We start from the raw sequence: 25,418 nt of genomic DNA, 5'->3' as shown, positions 1-25,418 counted from the left end.
ACGGGATACGTGTCAATAAGCTGGTTCTTGCAACATGGCTACGTGTTACTGGTGACTCCTTATATGTCTAGCTGTGGGAAAATTAGTCAGTGTGGTGCATTTACCTTTCATGACTTCTAACGTTTCAGGTTTTTAAGCAATCGGGTATGATGCTTAAAATAATAAGATGAATAAGATGAAGGCTGCAGAATGACCACCAAATTTAGCAAGACTGAGGTCATTGGAGAGTTTGATAAAGACTTATTCAAAGTAATAATCTGGTCTCTACTGTGCTGGGAATCAAAGAAGGCTTGATGCCCCTTTTGGATTGAAGCAGTGTGCTGGGGTAACAGCAGCTTAAGGAAACACTTTCTAGAGAGATAAAGACGTGAGCAGTGGCCCACAGAAAGGGCACAGACCTAAGGTCTGAGCCAGATGGCTGGCTGAAATGACACACAATGAGCAGAATGAATCTGTAGAGGGGAGAACCCAACAGCAACGTAGGGTGAAGGCTCAGGTCTTTATTTTGGATATTTAAATAGGTACAGAGGAATGCAAATATCTCTTCAAGATAATGATTTCATTCCTTTGGATATATACCCAGAAGTGGGATTACTGGATCATATAGTTTTATTTATAATTTTTTTAAGAACATCCACCCTGTTTTCCATAATGGCTGAACAAATTTACATTCCCACCCACAATGCACAGGGTTTCCTTTCATACACATTCTCACCAATACTTACTATCTTTTGACTTTTTGATGAAAGCCACCTAAACAGGTGTGAGCTGATATCTCATCGTGGTTTAGGTTTGCATTTCCCTAATGATTAGTGATGTTGAGCATCTTTTCATATACCTGTTCGGAATTTATACACCTTCTTTGGAAAACTGTCTATTCAGGTCCTTTGTCCATTTTTTAATGGGGTTATTTGGTTTTATGTTGCTATTTAGATGTATAAATTTGGATATTAACCCCTTATCAGATATGTGGTTTGCAAATATTGTCTGTCATTACATATATTACTTTTAACATTTTGTTGATGCTTCCCTTTGCTGGGCAGAAACTTTTTAGTTTGATATAGTCCCACTTGTTTCTTTTTGCCTTTGTTGCCTGTGCTGTGGCGTCAATTCCAAAAAAATTCAATGAAAAGACCAATACCAAGGAGCTAAACCCCTGTGCTTTCTTCTAGTTTTATGATTTCAGAATTTACATCGAATTGCTTCATCCATTCTGAGTTGCTTTTTTGTGTACAGTATAAAATAAGGATCCAATTTCATTCCTTTGAATTTGATTGGAAAAATTAGGAGGAAGCAAAGGAGGAGCAAAGAAGGAATAGCCAGTGGAATAGGAAAAGAATTGACAGAAAACAATGAACTAAAGACTGAGTGTTTTAAGTTATCAGTGTCGCAATGTGACTAAGATGAAGATTTAGGAAAGACCATGGCCTTTAGCAACTTGGAGGTCCTCTGTGACCTTGATAAGAACCCTTTGATGGACTGGTAGAGATGATGGCTATTGCAGTGAGTTTCAAGCGAGAATGAGATATGTACCTATAGCCTGGTTCTTTTGGAATCCTTGGAGATACAGAGATATTATAAATCTAGAATTGTTAATTAATGATGCAGATTAATCACCAATGTATGAATAAGTCAATTCACAATGAGAGTTAGTGGGTCTGTTAAAAAGTTGTCAAAGGTGGTACCGTCCACTCTAAGTTGTCTGATGTAGGAATTTCACCAATGATAGTAGAAGGCATAGCTGAAGAATGATCTGTGTCAGAACAGGTCTGCAGGTTTTCATTTAGTTATTATTTGGAGCTCCTTCAAGAAAAGTGAAAAACTCTATAGTTGTGAGAATTCAGGGAGGACACACAAAAAATCTGGTGAAACAGTCTCTGACACTGAGGCCATCAGCAAGACCATCTCAATTATTATTTTTTCTTTTAAGTTAGTTATAAGGAATTCATTTACTCAGTTTTACTCTCCTCAGATTTCCGTTCTTACCTTGGCACTTTGGGATAATATTTCTGAATAATACAGCTGGTAGTGAGTCTAGGCAATGGAATTTATTGTTCTTGATGGGCACATTTTTGTCGTTTGCAAATTATGCGTCAAAAATGGAATGGCAGCTCTGAAAATAAAAGCCAGGCACAGAAAGGTTTGCTTTTAACCTTCATTCAGGGCCCTATAGCAGTATTAGCGTCTCACCCTTCTGGGACTAAGGATATCATGCTTTCCCATGACCCCAAGTGGAAAATCCTTCCACAGCTCCTGGGACAGCATGGGACACACACCATGTAAAGCAGTCATAAAAATTTTACTTGTTTCAGCTTACTTTTTCCTCATGCTAGTTCCCTTTACTTTGGCAGGAGGTAGGATGTTATGACCTAAATTAAGCTTCTCCACATCTAATTCCCTGATTCTGGGACACCAGTCTCACTTTCCAACTTAAAAACTTATGAACCTCCAGAAGTTACCCAGAAAGAGTCCCATGGAAGGCAGATGTCCTATCAGTTATAGCACAGTCTGAAACAACTATTTGAATGGGATTTCCACAGCCTTTTGAGCAGACTGGTCACATGAAGCACATTTACAGTACACGGAGTGCGGTTTTCTGAGGTGATGGATCTCCCATCTACTGGCCTCAGAGCGCAAGTCTCAGGAACCATCATGTTTTTTGCACACGAGCCGGTAAATACCCAGTGCAAATTTTACCAAATAAGCCTCCTTCTGCATAGAGGGTTCTAAAAGTCTATAGCAGGCAACCTGAACAAAACTGCATTTGCCTTTCTTCACCCTTTTCTAAGCTTACACCCCTGGGTTTTTGTTAACATTTAAAAAAGATGTTTAAAACTGCACTTCAGCTACCTTATAAAATGAAAGAGTACATTGTACAGGCACCAAAGGTACACGTCAGTGCTTTTATCAAATTCAGGGTCCTGCTCTGCCGCACTAATTGGAACCAAGTGTTGGAAATGCAAGACAGGGTTTTCAGCTGTTCTTTAATTAAATGGAATGAAATAAGGACTAAACCTCACGTTTCTTTCTACCGAGAGGCTGCTGTGTGGTTCTATTAGCAGGGCTGAGGGGTGGACCTGAGTGGGGACAGTAGGACTACGTTAGGGCTCCAGGGACACCGGTAGTTCCTTTAATACTTAAGACATTCTCAAGGAGTCTATGGTATGAGTTAGCCAGGTTCATAGAAGACCAGCTTGCAAACGCTTCTCTACTAAGGAGATGAAGGGAAGGGACAGAAAAACGAACTATTTTCAAGTATGCTGGAAGATTGCCTCATGCAGATTTTTTAGTATTCTCACAAAGTTCAGCTGCTGCAAAAATCATCAGTGAGGTGGAAAAAGTGCCTCCTGTTTGCTTGCCCACTGAAATCTGTGGAGAAATCGTGGCCAATATGTGTGTCAACTAGAAGTGAGATACATATTGTGGCCAGCTAGTGTGTCAAAAAGACAGTGAGAAACAGTGTTTCAAGTTTTCTGTTGAAACATAAAATATATATATATATAAAATTTGACTTTTTAAGAAGTGTTATTTCTGCCACTTTATGTTTCGGGGGGGGAAAAGGATACTTGATAGCTCTTAATTGTCCGGGGATCAAAATCCCAAGGAATAAAAGGTTAGTTCACAACGTCTCCTTTCAGGACTTAAGCTGCTCTTTCACAATGCTGTATGTTATTTAATATCTACTGAATACCCCTGGTGTCTTGAACGCCACTCCCTCCCTGTCCTCACAAATCTTGGATCTGGAGCTGGTGCCTCTGGACAAAGTGCCGAAGCCTTAGGAAAGAAATGTAAATATTGTCTCCAATACAACCGTCACACCCACAGCTTCCAAAAAGAAGTGCGAGAAGTGATTTAATGAGGACAGTGACAGCAGTTCCTCCACAGATGTATATGAGCGACGTTCTGCCAGAAACGGGGATGCAAAGCCGTGACACAGGTGCTGGTGTCCCCACTCAGAGTCACTGCTGACGGAATGGATACATGCTCCCCCCTTTTGCTCCCGGATGTGTACCTCTGAGACACCTTGCAGAAGGAGCCTTAGAAGATCCTGGTGGGGTGAAGTACGTGTCCTCCTTAGGGCTGGCTGGCTGCCTTGATAAGGCATCTTTACACTGAATTTTCCTCCTTTCCTTTTTATGCTCCCTGTCCCACAGGCCTGCTGCCCGGGATCACATTCCCAAACAAACTGCCCGTATGCAAGCCCTTGGCACAGGCTCAGCTTTTGGAGGAATGCAGAGCAAGACAGATGCCGAGAAGGGTCTTGTATAAGCAGGTTCCATAAACTGCTTCTAATCTACCCACATTTATTTGACTGGCTGTGTCGTTTCTTAGATAGCAATTAAGGTGGAGACTGTCTCTAAATCAAAAGTAAGTGGTGAGGACTAGCCTATATTCTATTTACTGAACAGTGGCCACCTGCTCCCGCCCATAATAGAAACATCTACTACCGTGTTACCCTGAATATAAGACCTAGATGGACAATCAGTTCTAATGTGTCTTTTGGAGCAAAAATTAAGACTCGGTCTTATTTTACTATAAGACTGGGTATAATATAATATAATATAATATAATATAATATAATATAATATAATATAATACCAGGTCTTACATTAATTTTTTATCAAAAGACACATTAGAGCTGATTGTCTGGCTAGGTCTTATTTTTGGGAAACACGGTAGCAAGATGCAGGGCTCTGAGCTCCCTCATCTTTCCTATATTACCAAGAGCCTTGAGGGACAAAGATCCTTACTCAGGAAGTATAGTTCTCTGTGACATTGTGACATAAAAGCTTAGGATGAAAAGCCCCCAAAAGAGGGAATAAAAACCAACATTAGAGGTCAGACAATTAAGTTCACAAACTCATCCTACAAAAAGTGCTACATACCTCATTGCTGAATATCACTACAGTCACCTTCCAGGTACTCCCCTTGGGAAGCTGTGCACTGATGCCAGCACCTAATCCACCCTTCAAAGCAATTTTGGAACTCTTTTCCTGGAATGGCCATCAGAGCTGTTGTCGTATTACCCTTGATATCCTGAATGTCATCAACATGTCTTCTTTCAGTATTTCCTTTATCTTCGGGTAAAGAAAGAAGTCATTGGGGGCCAGATCAATTGAGTAGAGAGAGTGTTTCAATACAGTTATTTGTTTACTGGCTAAAAACTCCCTCACAGACAGTGCGGTGTGAGCTGGTGCATTGTCGTGATGCAAGAGCCATGAATTGGTGGTGAAAAGTTCAGGTCATCTAACTTTTTTAGGCAGCCTTTCATCACTTCCAAATAGTAAACTTGGTTAACTGTTTGTCCAGTTGGTACAAACCCATAATGAATTAATCTCTCTGATATCAAAAAAAGGCTAGCAATATCGTTGCAGCAAGTTTGTGGACTTAATTGTCAGACCTGAATTTTATTCAAAATAGAGGGCAGGAAAATCAGAAAGTGAGGACAATGGTTGGTAAATGAGAGGACATGTGGCTATCTGAAAGGGAGAAACTGAGTAGAAGACAGGGTGGAGAGTGTTTTAGTCTGACTGGGTAGGAAAGAGTTGGGAGTCGGGACAGGATGTGGGTGGGTGGTCAGTTGTATAGTAACCACAAAATGCTATTGTCATATTTTTTCAAGGTATCCTGTTCCAGTTATTAAAATATGGAGAGCAACATTTCAGGTTACCTCTCGAACACTTGCAAATGAAATCAGCCCTCCTGAAAAGCATTTACTAGATGCTGTCAGATCATCAGTAAAATTTTTAATTCAGACAACAGCTTATTAATGGGTGCATGAATAGTTCTTTTGTGATTATACCATTCTCCCTTACAAAATGTAACTACCTATTTTTTGGATTTCCTAATTTATAGGTAAATTCATGAATATAGATGTCAGCTATTTAATTTTATTAAAAGTGAATTCTATAAATAATACTGAGTGAATGAATGAGAGAGACACAAAAGTATGAGGGTTGGCTGCTCTTTTGGGCAATACCTATCAAGGGCCTCCTTGACTGGCCTTGTGATCCCATTTCCAGATGTCCCGATGACCTGAAGGTTTCTGGCAGTCCACACCGTGCCAGGGAAGTGATAGTTAAAACTGTAGAGCCCAATTATTGTCGTCTTTATTACATGACTTAGCTCCATACTCCTAAACACCCCTGGCCAACACTGCGTCTCACTTGTCTCCTTCATTCCAATGACTCACAACTGCATACTTGGGCATTACCATCACACTCCCATCCTTCTGGGACCTTCTGCACTCTCCTCTGACCTCAGACAGCTTCATCCTCAGCTCACTCTCTCTAACCCCCACCAATTTCTCTTGACCTTTCTATTGGATCTTTTATCTTCTATGGATCCTCACCCATACTTTAAATTCTTTGTTCTCTTTATGCCACTTATCCTACCACTTCTTGATATCACAGCTCATTATATAGTGAGTCTGGGCCCCAATCTTACCCTTCCCCCATACTCTACCCTTGAAGAGCATGTCCCTCATTTCACTTACTAGAATATAAGCTCCGCAGCATCAGACCACTTGTATTATTCACCGTCGCATCTAGTGGCCAGAACAGAGACTGCTACAAATGCTTAATAACTATTTGGTAAATAGATGGATTTGTCTTTAAATTCTCTACATGGCCCAGTTCTGTATTTTGTGCATAACTGATCCTTTATAAACATTTGTTAAATCAAATTTAGTCAATGAAAAGCTGCTTGGCTCTAAAACACAGGGTCTATCTAGTATTTTATAAATTTGAGTGATAGGCCACTAAGAAACACTTTTCTGAAGTAGTTTCCGGATTCTTTAAAACTACGGAATAAAGACATCTCTTCCTAAGAGGAGACTTTTCTTTCATGAACTTCCCTAATGAGGCCTGAGCCATACTATCTCATGCCAGGGCCAAGAATTACAAATGTTCAACTGAAAAAAACCTTTAGAAATGCAATCACCTTGTTTTAGAAGTGAGGGCACTAAGGTCAAAAAGCTGTGCTGCCCTAGAACTCAATTTTGGTGCCTTCCATTTCAGTGTTCTTTTGCAACAGTCTGTTTTAGAGCATAGACAATGGGAAAATATGGGGAAAAATCATAACATGTAATGACAGCATCTGATCATCTCAACACCAGATCTATAGATATCTGTCTTCATAGGGCAAGAAATACAAAACCATCCCTTCCATTTGTCCACATTAGATACAGAGGAGGAAATGATGATCACAGGCTTATTATGCTCTGTTCTAACCAGCTGAATCAATGTGACGCACAGCAACGGTTGAAAAGATTCACTGCCCTGGAAAAACACATTTTTTGTAAATACTATGAACTTTACAGATTCCATTGTTAAGATTTACGAAACACTTTCCATATGTCCCTCTCTCAACACTAGTGGGTTAATAGCCAAAATTCTGTTTTCTTATTTTCTTCCACTTAAAATAACACCACGCGCACACACAGACACACACACAGACACAGACACACACACACACACACACACACACACACACACACACACACACACAGAGTTGTAACTGATTTTGTTTAGTCATTTTTGGTCTATTCACATTGCAATAACATTATCTTGAGATTCTGGTACTTTATATACAAAATCCTTTCAGAAAGATCCAAGGTAAATCTTGGATTATATGAGGTTCATTATTGTAGTAAAGTTTTCATGTGGCTGAATAGAATTTTATGTTTTATAATTATATTTTTATAATTCATATATTTGTATCTATATTTAATTTAAAATTTTACCTCTTAAATGGAAGCCACGATGGAAGTAAAACTGCAGTAAAATTTCTATTTAAAGTATTTTCTTGTTCCATTGAGCTAATAAAATCCTATTTCTGACACCAACAATAATGTGTAATTTCTTTCTGTTCTCTTTCTGCAGTCAAGCCTATGTGCATACATATAAATGTACGGTTGACCCTTAAAAAATGTGGGGGTCAGAGGTTTGGACCCCCATGTAGTCAAAAATCCGTGTATAACTTTTAAATGCCCAAAAACTTAAGTTGTCCTTTGGAATATGCAGGGAACTGGCTCTAGGACCTCTGTGGATACCAAAATCTGAGGATGCTGCAATACTGAAATAAAATGGCGTAGAACAATGTTGGACCTCCACACCTGCGGACTCCCAATGAGGAATTGAAACAGTACAGGTATTTACTGAAAACAACTTGCATGTAAGTGGCCCTGCTTAGGAGTTCAAACTCCTGTGGTTCATTATATATATATATTATTTATAATTAATCACAGAAGGTACTTGAGCTTTCTGAATAATTATTTCTTTGTATCAAAACATCTGACTAAATTTCAGTCTTTTAATTAGTTTCTTTTCAAAATGGTTTAGAAACTTGAAGAAATGTTTAAGTCCCTACTATGCAATAGACATGCGTTTATTCATTCAACAAACACTTACTAAGCCTCTATGAATCTAGCCCTGTTCTAGGTAACAGGATTTTTAATAACCTCCTTTTGTTATAAATTAATGATAAGAACTATATCAGTGTTTCCCTGAAAATAAGACCAAACTGGAAAACAAGCCCTAGAATGAGTTTTCAGGATGACATCCCCTGAACATAAGCCCTAATGTGTCTTTTGGAGCAAAAATTAATATAAGACCCGGTCTTATTTTCGGGGAAACACAGTATAATATTCTAATTTTGGAGATATTCACATATAGACGGTATTTAAAACCACAGATAATCTAGGGGGATAATGTAGGTAATGAAAAGAAGGCTGAAGATTAAGCCTATAGGACTCAGACATTTAACTGTTGAGCAAGAAGACCTCAGCTGAAAAGTCTGAAAAATGAGTGGCCGGAAAGAAAGAGGAATATAAACAGCATATATTATTGCAAAAGTCAAGTGAAGAAAATGTTTACTGAGAAGAAGTGATTGACTGTCAAATGTTGCTGAGAGGCTTAGAAAGATGAAGGTTGAGAATGGACCAATTTTTGGATTTAGCAACATGGTGGTCATTCTTAAATTTGAGTAGCATGGAGCGAATCGATGTCCAAATGGAGAAAAGGAAGATGAAATGAGAGGTTAGGAAGTAGAAACAGTGAATATTAAAAAAAAAAAAAAAGGGCTGGATGTCTGTCATTGAGGTGAGTATGACATAATTGAATATGACAAGATCCTTGTCTTCAGGCATGTAAAACAAATATTTTATCAGTCGTCTCTGGAAAACATGCTCTTAACAAAAAACTACAAAAGCGGGTTACATTTACAGGAGTAAGCACTTTATGAAGAACTCTTACTAAAGGAAAGAGTTAAACTAAGTAACATATTTTATTAAGAATTCAAAATCTTTAATACATTAGAAATTGTATCCTCAGATTTTCAGGTTGTTTGTGTACAAACTGAAAATAGATTTTAAACATCATCCCACAAATTAAAATGCTCAGACATAATTGTTCTGAATATGACTATTCTAAAAAGAACTGTAGACATTTCCCTTTGTCATATTTCCAAAATCTTCCTAAACAGGATGTTAGACAGCTACCACATATAATATGTGTGAATTGAAGAAGATAAGTGTGTCCTTTGCAACAAAAAGTGACATTTTATGTAATCATAGGCATGCTGAATGAATAGTTTAGAATAATGTACCACTGTCATCAAATCATATCTTCATATACACGTGTAATCCATTTTGCACAATGGTTTCAACTCAGTGTGTATGTAATTAAATTGTAAGATGTAGTAATAGCCACTGCTGAACTGAAATTTTGTTTTTTCTAGTTTAAAGAAATGAATAGAAAACATAGTCTAGTGAACATCAAAGTATTTTCCTGAGACAGTTAAATCTCATCAAAGAGGTCTTCTGAACTACTGTTTCTTAGAGTTTCTAAAGACATGTTTTCAGTTGAGCTGTGCGCCTTTTTCAACATCTCAGGTAGCGGAGGATCAATCCTAGAGTGAAAAAAAGAAAAAGGAAAAAGAAAAAAGAAAATCAAGATAATTTTGTTTTTAAAAACATCCATATAGAGTAAAATAAAGTTAAGAGATACATACATGAAATAAAAGTTAAATCCTGTTTCAGAATTGGTTTTAGAGATTTCCCTATATTGCATTAACATAAAGAAAGAGATGAAGAGAATTTAATTTCATTAACTGCTTTAGAATTAATCTGTCTCTATTGTGAGCTAACGGAAATTCAAGGGCCTACAACAATACTCATGATTAAGGTAAAAAAATATATATATATATCCTCTGTTCTGTAAGTAATTTTATGCCAAGATGTAGATGGCTTCTCAAGCCATTTCTTTAATAATTCTATCCCAATTTACATTTTCCTTTGGCTCCCTTAAATTCTGCCTATTAACATGCATTTTAATCTTGTAACAGCATAAAGTTCTGATCACATGCATTTCCTTTAGTGGTCATTTGATTATAAGTGTGTATATAACTAATAATAACTTCACATTTTAGCAGTTCTTGATGAAATGTTGGTCCACATTAATTTACTGAATCTACATATCTTCACTTAGTAACTAAATTTTATTCAGTTTTAGTACTGCAGTTACTACATCAATGGACTGACCTCTATACTTATGTAAATGTTCTTTTTGAGTTCTAGGATAAAAGGCATGGTCACTGACTGTTAACTGTTCTTAAAAACCAGTTTAAAAAAACTTCAAAAGCTGGCTCAATCAAAAGGACAGCTTAGGAACATATGTTTATACCCTTGTATAAAACTTGTCAGGGGTTCTCTATGGAACCTAAATAAAATATGCTTAATATTAACAATTAGAAGCAAATATGACTAGGTAGAGTCAATCCAGTATTACTCAGTAATATTTCTAACTTCAAAGGCAGAGGAGGAGTCTTGATATAGCTGAAAGAAAATGAAAGCAACTTGATATAGCTGAAAGAGAATGGGACTTGAAGTCAGGACATACAGATTTGAATGCAGGTCTATTTTGTACTAGCTATGTGACCTTAGGGAGGTTATTTAAACCTAACTAGATTTCTGGTCTCTCACCTGGAAAACTGATATAATAATATCTGCCTCAGAGGTGGTCTAAAGATTAAATGAGGTATTGTAAACAGAAATGCTTGTAAATTCCCACAAAACATTTGGAAACTATTATTATTAGCTGCTAATATTACATAAACTACAAAAGATCTCCTGCTAATAGCTGTTTTAATTTAAAAGAATAACCAATTATAAATGCCAAAACACTGAGTATGTTTAGATTATGAGTATTTCAAAAAGCCAGCATCCACACTTAGTTGCAGATTATTAAACATGAACCCACACAGGATCTTCTTTGGCCTCATGACTGCATACGATTAACCTTGGTTGGCTGCCATTGGACCTGGGACGTGTTCTGACTTATCCTGAGCAAGCCACGTTCAGCCATTACCCTCACAAGAATGTCAAGGTGCTCGGCATTAATGCATTGCCAATATGACCTCTGGGAGTTTCAATGTTAAAAATAACAATAAAGATGGACATAATTGCTCTAATATGTAATTAAATATCTAAAAACATATTCCACAGGAGGAGAAAATGACACAGTACATAATAAAAGTATAATTATCACATGTGTAAGTTTTCAACATCAACTTGAACATATTTCTCTGGCCCTAAATGTCTTAAGACTTGCTTTTTTCTCCTAGCGAAACAGAGAATTGATTTATTTCAATTAAAAGGTCAGGAATGGAAAAACCTCTACAATTTTCTTCGTAGTCTGGACACTATACAAATAGAATGCAGAGATCAATTTAATTTTTAAAAATTAGTGTAAGACAAAGGGACCACTCTGAAGTGATTAGTTTGAAGGAAAGAGATTCCCAGTGCTTCATTTATGATTCCCATCTCCTTCTGAGCTTAATGAATGGAGCTTAACGAATGGATTTAGGCTTTTATTCTTAGCACCTACTATATAATAGGTGCTCAATAAAAAATAGTCAATGAATGGAGATCATTGTTCTACAGCTCTCATAAGTCAACAGAGTACATTTCAAATTCTTCTCACAACCAAAAAAAAATGTTTAATCATTTTATAAGTAACAAATGCTTAAGCCTTTTTTATAAATTCTGAAAAGCGTAAATAAGAAAATAAAAATGTTCAACATCCTATTTTACATTATTTGTATTTTCATATATTTTTTACAAAAATCGGATCATTCTATATACATATAATTTTGCAACTTGATAGTTTTACTCTACAAAATATTAGCAATATCTTTGCATGTTGAAAACTATTCTACATTCAGAATGATCTACATTCATTATTAATTTTAATTTGGTTGTACTAACCACTAATGCACCGAGGGATAGTTGATTTATTTACACTTTTTTAATACTCTAATAAACAACACAATAATTAGCATTTTTACACAGATATCTTAGATATCTTAGCATATTTATCATATTATTTTTTCATGAGCATACTTATTCTAAGAATTCATGCTTAGAAGTGAAATTTGAAAGCAAATAACTGAGACCCTATCTATAGTCTTAACAGAAAGTGAGCTAAACAAGTTTTTTGAAACTTGGGAGTTCATCTCTGGCTAATTAAATCACAACCATTCGTTATGACCCATTTCAAATTCTAAATATGCCATGAAGATGTCTTCCTTCCCTCCCCCCACCAACACACACACACATTCAGGGGGATTTTTCTTTTCTGCTATCATTTAAAGTACCTATTGTTTGTGCCCTATATAGCAATATATAGTTTTATTCATTGAATCAGTATTTGTTGAGTACATCCTATGAACAGGTCCCTGTGTTAGGGAAATATAACAAATCTGATAAAGGTAATATATGATTCCTGCCCTCAGGAAGCTTTCAGTTAAATTTTTTACTTTCTCTAATTTTTTTTTCAAATGTGTCTTTTTATCCTAGAAATTTCATAAGTAGCTTGAAAGCAAGGACTATGTAATAGTCCCTAACTTTTCTGTGAAAACTTAGGGTTACTATAAATGATCTTGGAGTTCATTCAGTTTCTGAATTATGAGACAGTTATGCTCAAATAGTTGAGCATAGACTAATTTGCAAAATATAGGTTCTCAATAAATATCTGTAGAATAAATAAATAATGTGAATTAAAGATGAAAGATTAAAGACAATAACACACTGTCTTTGTAGATTTAAAGGCTAAAAGTATAAGGACTTTTTCAAACAAAGGGAAAAAGTAAAACTACTCCAGATGATGACAACCTCTCTAAAAATGGCTTATATTCTCAATAAAGCACAGAGTTCTATGCTTTATTAGCTTAATTTCACACTGCGTTACTTACACAGACACAGATACAGACACAGACACACACACACACACACACACACACACACACACACACATCAACTCAAATAAAACTGTGCTACCACCATCCAATTAACAATACTGTAGATCAAAAGTTAGATTCATCAAAAGAAGTATCTCATCCTGTTTCACTAAAATGTTAGAATGAATGACTTCTCTTTCATCTTTCTGTGAGTTGAATTACCAACACCTTTTAAAATTGTATTTCCAGTTATTGGCTCATTTTGTAAAGACATTTTCTCAGCCAAGTTTAATACCCACTGGTATCACCATGGTTGGGATATCGATCTTTTCTTATTCAAATGAGAGACATTAGTATTGTTTGGAGTGAATTGTTTGCATTTTGTAATATATTCTAAGAATAATATTTCTGAAACATGTCAAGATGCCAATCTGAGAAAATTGAGAGGTTTGGGAAAATGTGTAATGATTGATTGCACTGCGACACTTGAAAAATCATGCTCATTTGACTATGACACAAACAATGGTTCTGAAATTAAAAAAAAAAAAAATCAAACATCAATTTATATGTGACATAACTACATCTCTACCTGCACAATACACATATAATTCAATTCCAGGTAAATGAAACATTTAAATGAGAATAGCAAAACTTTAAAGCATTTAGAAGAAAGTAAAAGAGAATGTCTTTAGGATCTTAGGGTAAAGAAGTTTTTTGTTTTTAGTTTTTTAAGGCAGAAACTGAAACCATAAAGGTAAAGACTGATAAATTCAATTACATTAGAAGCATTAGAAGTAAATAGTTCTATTCATCACCTTAAAGAGAACTAAAGGCCACGTCACAAACTGGGAGGAGCTACTGCAACATATGCTACTAACAAAGAATTACTACCCAAAGAACTCCTGTGAACAATAAAAGAACAACACAATTAAAAATATTTCAAAGACTACAAGAACCTCTTCTTGGAACTTCCGAGAAGAGGGAACAGTAGGGGCAAATAAGTATATTAAGCTCACCTTTATTAGTAAACAAGAAAATGCAAATGAAAACCAGTATGAAATTTTTTACACCAGATTAGCAAAAATAAAAATGTCCAAAATTGCAAAGATCACAGAGGACATAGAGTAAAAAGATAAATTACTACTGGTTGGATAGTAAACATTTGAAACCATCTGGAAAACAATTTGGCAGTAACTGCCCAAGTATATGAAGATATATGCACCTACACTCAGGAATTCCATTCCTAGGTAAATACTTTAGAGAAACATTTGCCTATGGATGTCAGGAGATACGTACACAAATGTTTATTAGGTGTGTTGTTTGTATTGTGAAAAACTAAAAACTACCCAAATGTGTCTCCACAGGAAAATGAGCAAATAAGCCATTGAAATTTTACACAATGTACTATGATACAGGCTCACACATGCGTGGATCTCAAACATAATGTTGAACAAAAGCACAAGGCACAAAAGAATACATACAATATAATTCTACTTATTTAAAGTTCAGAGACATGCAAAACTGCAATATTACTCTTTGAACACTGGTGTAAGTATGAGTGTATGAATATATGTGGTGTGTGTAGCAGTGTATGTGTGCTGTGTGTCAGTGTATCTGTGTACGTAACACACTAGTTCTGGATCTTATTTGTTCCTCCATGATACTGCTCTCAGATTTCTGGGTTTGGTAGCTTTGGCTATTGTGAAGATGGTGATAGAGAAGAATGGCAGGTATAGTATAGTATAGTATAGTATATAGTACAGTGTATAGTATAGTATATAGTGTATAGTATAGTACAGTGTATAGAATAGTGTATAGTATAGTATAGTATAGTACAGTATAGTATGTAGTATAGTGTATAGTATAGTATGGTATAATATAGTACATTGTATAGTATAGTATATAGTGTATAGTATAGTACAGTGTATAGAATAGTGTATAGTATAGTATAGTATAGTACAGTATACAGTACAGCATAGTATAAAGGTACACTACAGCATAAAATATAGGGTTCTCTTTTAGACATAATGGGTAAGTGTGGAGTACTGCAGTATATCTAAATGGAGATAGATGTTGAGTAAGTAAATGATTACCCAGGTGTAGAGCTCAGGGGGTGTGAATGGACTACACGTACAGAGATAGCAGTCACTGCCGTATCCCTGGCCACTAAAGGCAAAGGAGTGAATTGACGAGATCACCTAGAGTCTCTACCAGAGGGGAAAAAAAGTTTAGTAAGGAATCTTGGAGAATATTAAAATTGCAGGGATAGACAGCAAGAGAAGTGAGTAAAAAGAGACTGAAAAGGAACGATTCAAGAGAAATGAGAACCGGAAAGGAGTGTCACTACAGATGTCAAGGAACAAGTTGGTTTTGTGTGCCCATAGCTAGTGCTGTTTCAACTTGCTGCCGAAAGGCTGGCTTTTTATACAGCTTTGACTGCTGAATCTGTAAACGCACGTTACAGAAATTATTTTCACCCATTATGAGTTATCTGGAGTTGAGAGGAATAGCCTGGAAGGACGCTGCTAAGCTTGTGGTTTACAAGAGAGGAAGAACACGCAATGTTTTCTTGTGGGAAGAAGAAATCTTAAATTGTTGGACTACAGTAGTCACAGCAAAAATCTAGCAAAATGCTCAGTCCCCGCCTGGCCACCAAAGCAGGGCATTTGGAAGTAGCTGTTTCTCTTGCATTATAACCAAAGTATATGGTTTTGTTTTACTACCAACTTCCCGGGCATTCAGGCACTTCATCTCTGACCTTCTCTTGGGATTTGGGTAAAGGTCAGATGGGGAACGGGATGAAGATGAGAGGTGAGGTAAGGGCAATCAATGTATTGGGAGAGAATCAGAACTGAGCATTGGCTAGGACATACATTACTTGGTAATAATAAAAGCCAAATATCTAATGGTTTTTTTTTTTAGGATGTAACAAGTCAAACTTTCATAAAAATGACCATTAAAAAAACAGCCAACTCAAAGTATTAGGTACTTGCTACTATTAAATAACTAGACGGCTATCATACTGACCTTAACAGAGTTCCCATTATGAACGAAGTCAATTATAAAAACATCTTAAATGGAAAAAATTTAAATAATGTGCTGAAAGATTTGACATCACCTAGTTACCACTGCATTTCAAATTGAATTTTATTATTTTTAAAAATATTTGATCTTAGAATAAATGGGAAACATAGCTACACATTTCTAGTTGACCTCATAAAAACCGAAAGCATCTCCTAAATAAATTAACAGACTGAAGTCATCAGGATTCATTGAAACAAGTGTTGAACATTGTCTGGAATCCAGTAGGCCCAGACGATATTTCACTGGCCTGAGAAAACGAAAGAGGTTGAAACTTTCTTTCTGGCAACCATAGTGCCAAATAAAAGAAATTACATTAGTTATTTTTAACTAAATTCCTAAAGATATCTTTTTCTAATGAATGTGACTTTGCTATTCAAATTTATCAAGAACAAGAAGAAAATGGAAATATGGGTTTGAAATAAATAATTTTGAATGAAACAAAGAAAGGAGAATTATGAAGAGTGAATACACTTAATGATAAAATGTTCTATGGGTATTGGGAAAAATAATTCTAAAATTTCCCTGATATACATATATATATCTATACACACACACACACACACACACACACACACACACACACACACACACACATTATGTATATTATGATATATCACATATATGTTGTATATATAATATATATAATATATATCATATATGTTATATATGTTACATATATATTTATGGATTTGCAAGTAAGATTTTCTAGTTCTATACAATTCAATGTTTAAAGTCACAATCATTAAGATAAATATGTCTATAATCCACAAGGATGTCAAAATTTATGTAGGAATTTCATAATAATAAATTGAAAGATTTTTGTCATTCTTACTGTACTTTATTCAAATAAATAATATTGCTCCGGTAATTTCTTAGATGAACAATGTCAAAGTCCATATATGCTTTAAAAAAAATCAATACTTGAAAAACTTATATTCAGTCCCACTTCTTCCTGAAAGTTTTGAATTGGTATACGTGACATTTGCTACTGTCATTCTACGTCTATAAAAGTAGAGAAATTGTCATTCTGGTAGAAAATGGGTCTCCACAACTTTAGTTTTTAAGACTGGCCATTGCTTATTGTTGCTTGATGTGCTACAAATGCACCGACTAGAAGATTCTCAAGTGGAGAGACTGCTTTATTTGACCTGGCTCATAAATGTTCCAATGATGACATGTACTAATTAATGAAAAAAATGATTGAATAACTGAGGTGGATGGCATTAACAAGAAGACTCAATAAAGTTAAGCAACCTGCCTGCCCAGAGCCACTGAGCCAACAAGGATGGAAGTGAGCAGGCAGGCAAGTCAACAAGGGAGCCAGGATATTAGCCTGGTTGCCCTCACTCCAAAATCCTCGCCCCTCATCCTACACTGGTGTATGGGGGTCACCAAGTCTTATTTCTTCTTCCAGAGGAAGGTAGCTTTATAGTGTTGCACAGTGTGTCTCAAAAAATAGTTCCATGAGACACTCTAAACACATAAACTCTGTGTTCCAAAATGTTTGGAAAATATTAATTTTTTTCCACTAAATCCTCTGTTTCATGTGCGTATTATACGCTAAAAGCTATGCAAGCTCTTCCATAAATAAACTTGTTAATTAAATTATTAGGTTAAGCAGAAGGAAGGCACAGAAGAACGAGTATAGAAAATGTGTGTGTGTGTGTGTGTACATATATATACATGTGAGTGTGTGTATATGTGTGTGTTTATAATTATATAGAATAGATCTGGAAAGAGTCACAAGAAACTGGCCCAGTCTGGGGAGAGGAACTTGGGCTGAAGGACAGGGGTACTTTTTGTTGGATAGTCTCTTCAACTGTTGAGATTTTTTTTAAAAAAAACCTTATATGTAGATTATATCTTTGAAAAGTGCTTTTAAAAAATAAGCTTGTTTAACCTGTGTTTTACAAATGAATTTGGTATCTGAAACCTCTTTTCTCGCTATCTCTCTACTATTAACATCCCAAGAAACTAGTGTTACTTGCTTCCCTGTGAATATAACATTTACTAGCCTGAACCCAAACACCTAAGTGGTGCAACGAAGGAAAATCAGAACACAGAAATAGAAGACAGAACTCTACTTTTGGCTACTGAGAGTAGTGGGGAAAACATGGGCAGGCAATAATACCCAGCTATGGAGGTAAGTGATTTCTAATGAACTGGGGACCGGGAGTGAACGTTTCACCACAGTATGAAAGCAGCTGTTTTAGCTTCCTGCTGCTGCTGTAACAAATGACTATAACACAGTGACTTAAAACAACACAAATTCATTATCCTGTAGTTTTGGAGGTTGGCAGTCTGATGCAGATGTCATGGGCTAAAATCAAGATGTCGGCAGAGCTGTGTTCCTCTCTGGAGGTTTTAGTGGAGAATCTGTTCCTGTGCTTTTTCCAGCTTCCAGAGACTACTCCCTTCCTCCATCTTCTAAACCAGTAGTGTCAGGTGGACTCCTCACAACACATCATGCCGACCTTGCTTCCTTCCTCACATCTCCTTCTCCCCCTCTCCTGCCTCTCTCTTCCACTTAAGGGCTTCTGTGATACATTGGACCTGGATAATCCAGGATAATTAGCTACTTCAAGGTCAGCTAAACAGCAATCTCAATCCGTCTGTAACTTTAACTTCCCTTTGCCACGTGATCTAACACAGTTTCCAGGAATTAAGACATTGTTGGGTGTTGGGGGGGAAGGGGTCATCATTCCGCTTGCTACTCCAGCCATAACTTAACAGGGCTGAACTTTCCTTCTAATCTATCAGTTTAAATATGTTTCAAGATTAACTGAATAAAGAAACAGGCTGAGCAAGACCAGGATATGGAAGGCCCAGAGCTCAAAGAAACCCTCAAACTGGCTGGATGAGGCATCTGCAAGGTCTGTGCAACATGATCTAAAGCTCAAAAAAACTCACCCTGGGTCTTCTTACCTAGAGATGAACAGAAACAGGATCATTGAGACAGGCTGGCAACGACTATCATCCATCAACTACTCATCCACTAGTTATCAAGTGCTTACCACTGGTCAGAGACTGTTCTAGATGCTTGGGGTACAGAGATGAGCAAACAAACTACCCAAGGCAGAAGGAAGACTGAGCTGCTGAGCTCCTCTGATATGTCCTTCCAGCAGCCCTGGTTTTGGAGATTGCAAACCAGCACTGTGTTCCACGACGACAGTTCTAAAAAGCAAGGCCACCCTCTTGAGTGAGTGACCTATGGTGTTAGTCACAGGGCCACAAGCTCAGAAGGACTTCATTTCTGTTTTAATCCTCTGCTATCACTATCTTTAAATCTTCATAATTTTGCACAAAAAGGGTCTGTGTTTTCATTTTGCACTGGGCCTACCAATTATTGGAGTCTGTCCTGACTAGTCTGTTCTGGTCACTTTGAGTGACCTCAGTACACCAGACCCAATCTGAACCTAATCGAACCGAATGCTCAGACTTATTCTGGACCAAAAAATAGAACTTTTATTTTGAACCAATTACGTATGGATTGGTATGGACTCATTCTGTCTTATTCAGAACGTAGTTCTGATCATTAATTATAAGCATAAGCACAAGTGAACCTTTCTAACACTTAAAAAATGCTGATTTTTTCTCTTCAGGAAAATACTTGAATTTTTTCACTGGCAATTGTTTTGTTTTTTGTTTTTGACCTGCAAATAAATATATAAAAATGTAATTTCCTGATAAATACTCTGTTTTGTTAGGCTTCTCCTTATCCCTTGCCTCTGTTTTCTTCTTAGAGCTTTACTGTCTGATTCACAGTAAGAGAACTCAATTTCTCCTTTTACAGATTTTCCCCTTATTTTAGTCCTTGGTAGTGGGCTTTATTCTTAGTGTTCTCAAAATTACCCTGTCTAATTAATCCCTCCGCCTTTCCTTTGATTTGTTGACTATCGGCCTGCGCCAAATCCTTCCTGAATATTTTCTAGGTTTTTCATGGAATGGATGATTAATGATAATGCTGCAGCCAGAATTTTTAAGAAAGACAGACTGTTTTTTAACATCACCAACATCATGTAACTTTTATAGAGAAATAATTTTATATAACTGATACGTAAAATGTACAAGCTAAGAAAGCATTTCCTCACAAAGTGTACTAATGCAAGTTAGTATTGTGGGTGAACGTAAAGAGAGTCACTGCTCAAATTCTGGGAGATGTTCTGTCTGCCTTAAAGAAACATGTCCGAAAGGGGTCAGAGCATTGAAAGAAGGCAGATGGAAATAATCTACGGAATTCTGTGGGTTTTTACTTTGAATTAAAAAGGTTAAACTTTCCAGTTGATTTAAAAAATATAACCCAACTGTAAAGCAAAACCAAGTAGTATAGGGAGGTAGAAGGTTTTTTAAAACAAATCACTGTATCTCACAATTGGTGGCAATTCACTGTATAGATACATGGCAGCACAGCCATGGAGAACGCAGTCTATAGGCACAGAATGACTGGAGAAAGACCTATCTAACCTCTGGCCCTAGAAAAATGTTATTACATATGTGGTATTATGATTCCAATAAAAGTTCAAATGTCAGTACCAAACTTTTATTTATCACACTAAAAGTATGTGAAGTAACCTCAAACGTTGTTTAAAAGTCAACCAAATCAACTCAGAAAACTGTTGCCTACAGTTGTGTTATGTTTACATAACTATATTTATTAAGTGCGTCATATGCATTTTTCACTGTAATATTTTTATGATTACATAAATTACCATTGTTTCAAGTTTTTGTACTGAACTAATGTTTATTCTGAGGAAGCAGAGTAAGTATAACATATGGTTCCATTAGAGCATTAACTGATACAATTTGGTCTCATTTCATTAAATGTCTTACTGTAATCAATGCCTTAAGAAAAATATAACAATAGAATTATTTAATCATAATTCTCTAAAATTCACGGAGGAGGAAACTTTTACGTGGCATTCAGAAATAGCAATAACAAATTTAATGAATCCATGCTTTATAAAGGCTTTGGTTTGCTTTGCCAAAATGCAGAACTGGCTGTCACATATAATTATTAAGCCTTGAACAGACAAATTCAGTAAATAACTAATTAACAACTCAAACAACCATTGTTACCTAACTGATCTTATTTTGCTATTATAAGAAAGCTGTATATCTCAGCCTCAATCATCTGCTATCTAAACTACATAATTATTAACTTTTCTCCTTGCCTTTTACGTCTTTTTCCTTCATCCCATCTTCCAACTGCTGCTAATTAGTTATATCTGTCTACAACACAAGCCCGATTATAACTTTCTACACCTACAAAACTACAATTGAAACTCCCTTGGCATTGCAAAAAAAGAAATCATTGCACAGTTTCTAGCTTCATGTCTACCTTTCTGACTGTCGCTATCCAATGCTTCTCCACAGCAAACTTTCGCTCATCAAGCAAACACATTCTTTTCTCCTCATCACCATACTTTTCTACAGTTCCCTCAGCTAACGGACTTTTTCTCCTGCCTTCTGTACTTAGCAGGATGCTACTCATCATTAAAAGCCAAGTTCAGATGTCACTAATTTGGGGAAGCCTTCCATATTCTCCTAAGTGGCGAAAACAATTATCTCCTATTCTCCACAGTTCATCCTAAATCAAGTAGGTCATTGTTCCCATAACCACTGCCCTGTAACAAACCTCCTTAAACTTAGTGGCACAAAACAATTACCATTTTATTATGCCCATACTTTATGTGAGTCAGGCATTTGGACAGGGGACAGTGGGGATGACTGTCTTTGTGCCACGATGGTGTCAGGGCCATACCTGGGAATACTGAAAAATGGGCTGACACAATGGCTGGAAGTGGGAATTCTCTGAAAGCTCATTCAGTCATATCTGGTGCCTAGGCTGCGAGCCCTCAAAGACAAGGACTGGCTCCCGGGGAGTCTGTTGGCTTGGCTTCCTTGCAGCATGGCAGCCTAGGGAAGTCAGTTTTCTTACATAAAAGCTTAGGCTGTAAGCACAAGGGACATGTCCCTCCGGAAATTACACAGCATTTCACTTCTGCATTTTACTGGTTGCAAATGAGTGAAAAGCCCACCCAGATTCAAGGGGAAGAGACACAGAAACCACCTCTCTCAAGGGAAGGAGTATCAACCACGGACTTTAATTCTGCACATCTTTGTCACTTACATGTAAGCAACTGGAGACATTTCATGCGGAATTTGGCACACTTCCTAGAATGAAAAACTGTGTGTGCTGACAAGGACTAAAAAGTGTCTTGTTGAAGGTGTGTGCCTTTTTTTCTCTTAAAGTTGAGTGCGAAACAAAGCTATAGCTAGTTTCATATTTAGTTTATACAGAATAAAAACCGTTCCAGATCAGAAGAGCAACAATGTAAACTTTTAAAAAATGCCATCACATAAAATAAATTTAATCCTCATTAAGGGTTCAGCAAGGAAATTTTAATTTCTAACAACTATTGCTGGCCAGTATTTAGCTCACTTTCCATGATGAAGTAACTTGTTATTTATTTCTCACAAGTAGTTTTAGATGTTTATAAACGTACATGCTTACAAGCTCACAATAATACCGTTAGTTTAGTTATACTCTACCGGAATGTTTGGGAAGGGAGAGATGTGGTTAAATAAAGGGTGTTTCAATCTTCATGGCTAAAAGCCTTACTAGCAAATGCTGGTCAACCTCTAAGTAAACACACACTCAGAACCCAACTACTGGACAAGTCTAGTTAGTTGAATTTTCTATTAACTTGAGTTTCATTAAGTTGTTATTGTTCTTCTTCTTATTTAAGCTTTAGGAATGTTAGTTAATGTAAACCTCTTCTCTCAGGCTATTAAGAAATAACAAGGAAAATAAGCAATCATACTTTCCTTACTATTACAAATAAAAGACAAAGGTGAAATAAAAGCTTTAGCTCTATACATCCTTTATTCTGAGAAGAAATGTGACCCCTATTAGCAACAAGGAATTATCACCCTCAATAAGTAATCAAGAAGAATCAGATTTCAAAAACCAGGAACCATAAACAGAAATTAAAATGTTGAACCAAGAAATTATAACACTTGTTTGGAACTAGGAAAGCTGTTGTCCATAAAGTCGCATGCAACCCCAAAAGACAAGCATGAAAACTGAACAGGCTATCCTCATGCATGGGAAATACTCAGCTAGATTTTACAATCTGATCATAATTTCCCTTAAAATATATATAAACTCTAAATTCTCCTCAAAATGTTACTGAGCCTCTATGGATGGGTAAACAGAGAAAATCTTAAATCTTAATTTTTTTTAAATTGCTGTCTATAGTGCATTCTTTCATTGCTTTCTGTAAAAGTAGACTCATTTGCCATATTGTAAAAAACAAACAAACAAACAAACAAAAACGAAGATGTTTGATATTTCCAAGTCTATCACTGTACACTTTTCTATAACTGAGAAACTTGGAAATGACTAGGAGCAATTAAAAAGACCGTTTGTTATATGGTGATGGAAGGAGAGCTGACTCTGGGTGATAAACACACAATGCAATATATAGATGATGTATTATAGAATTGTACACTTGAAGCCTGTGTAATTTTACTAACCATTGTCACCCCCTCCCCCCCCCAAAAAAAAAAATCCCATTTGTAAGAATGTAAGTTTCCAGAAGGCAGGAACCATGGCTGTCTAAGTATAGTTTATCCACATGTAGGAGATTTACAACTTAGGAGCTACTGTTTTATAAAGTTTGTTTTTAAAGTCAGACTCAGAACAAATTCCTTGTAAGTGTTATAAATAATAGATTTTCTCAGATAATTTCACTGAGACTATTTAGCCGATGATATAAATAAACTATTAGAAAGTAGTAATCATGAGAACTAACAATCAACACAATTATAAGAACCTGTTTTTCATACATCCTTACTTCTACCAATATTTCCTTAGTACAAAGTACTGTGCTAGCCTCTGAGGTGAATAATTAAAATATAACTCCAGACTGAAAAATCTCACAATCTAGCAGAAAAATATATTTAAACAAATATGCTGTGATAAAATATGCACAAAGTGCTGATTTATGAGATTAAAAATATTTTAAGTTCCAAATCTAGATTTCAAAAACACATCTTTCCTTATAGAAGACTTATTTACATACATACAAAGTAAGAAGTGACACATAAAATGCTACTCGATGTTTACCACCTGGTAATTTCCCATAACTCTTGAAGAGATACTTGGCTGTTATCCATTAAAAGTAATTCTTACGTATAACAGCAATAACTTTCTTTCCTTAAGCAACATTTCTTATTAAAAAAACGGAACTGATTGTTATATCATAAGACTGAATATTTAAGGGAAATATTTAGTTATATTCACAGGAATTTTATTAAAATAATGATAGACCCTGTTAAACATCCAGATAAACTCAATCCAAAGTACCTAACATTTAGGTGGGGTGTGGTTAAAAAGTTTTTTCCATATCTGAATGTCTCTTTTAGGTCCAAAATTCTAGTATTGTATTTTTAGGATACAATAGTGCAAAGTTTAGGTTTCACCTAAAGTTATGAAACTAAATTTTCTACGTTGCCTCCTCCCCTTAATTTATTTTGAGTGTTAAATCATAAATAAATATTCCTTAGGGTGAAATAGTTGCTACTAAAATAAACATTTGGTTAAAAGAAATAATGAATTTCCCTAACTACTTCTGAAGACTAGGGTTTCAAACACAGAAATTCTAAATTCTTTATCAATCCCAACGGATGCAAGCAACAACAAAAATTATTTATTTTTGGTACATAAACTAGTATACGCATATTACAGACTTCAAAAACTTCGGGAAAATAAAAAAAAATAAAGATTATCCTCTGTCCATTCGTGTATCTTTTTTTGAATTCAATATTCAAAATTCTATTCAAAGTCTATTCAAAGTTGCTAACCTCTTATGTATTAAATGTTCTCCTTACTCCAGATACTGTGTTAAGTTCCTTATTCATGTTATTGTCACAAAATCCCTATATCCTGTTATGGTCTTTATTTTCCAGATGAGAAACCAAAACTTTAGGTATCCGAGGAACTCACCCAAGTTCTGATGACTTATGAGAACGGCAGGACTTGAACCCAGTACTGCTGGCCTCTTCCAGGCTCTTAACCAATGCCTTTCCCTTTC

At 36.0% G+C, this 25,418-nt stretch overlaps 1 protein-coding gene across 1 annotated transcript in view; it reads right to left on the bottom strand.

Moving 5' to 3' along the window:
* Nucleotides 1-9,266: 9,266 nt before the first annotated feature.
* The window catches only part of XRCC4 (X-ray repair cross complementing 4), a 251,024-nt gene continuing 234,872 nt past the window's right edge, over nucleotides 9,267-25,418 (bottom strand). The window contains exon 8 of the mRNA XM_019746359.3: nucleotides 9,267-9,909. Within this exon, the coding sequence (XP_019601918.2) occupies nucleotides 9,798-9,909 (112 nt within the window). The 3' untranslated portion in view covers nucleotides 9,267-9,797. The remainder of the gene's footprint in view (nucleotides 9,910-25,418) is intronic.

Source organism: Rhinolophus sinicus, chromosome 3, assembly GCF_057876585.1.
Source record: "Rhinolophus sinicus isolate RSI-liver-muscle chromosome 3, RSI-T2T, whole genome shotgun sequence".
In the NCBI taxonomy this organism is placed as follows: Eukaryota; Metazoa; Chordata; class Mammalia; order Chiroptera; family Rhinolophidae; genus Rhinolophus; species Rhinolophus sinicus.
This window is presented reverse-complemented; position numbering and strand designations above follow the sequence as displayed.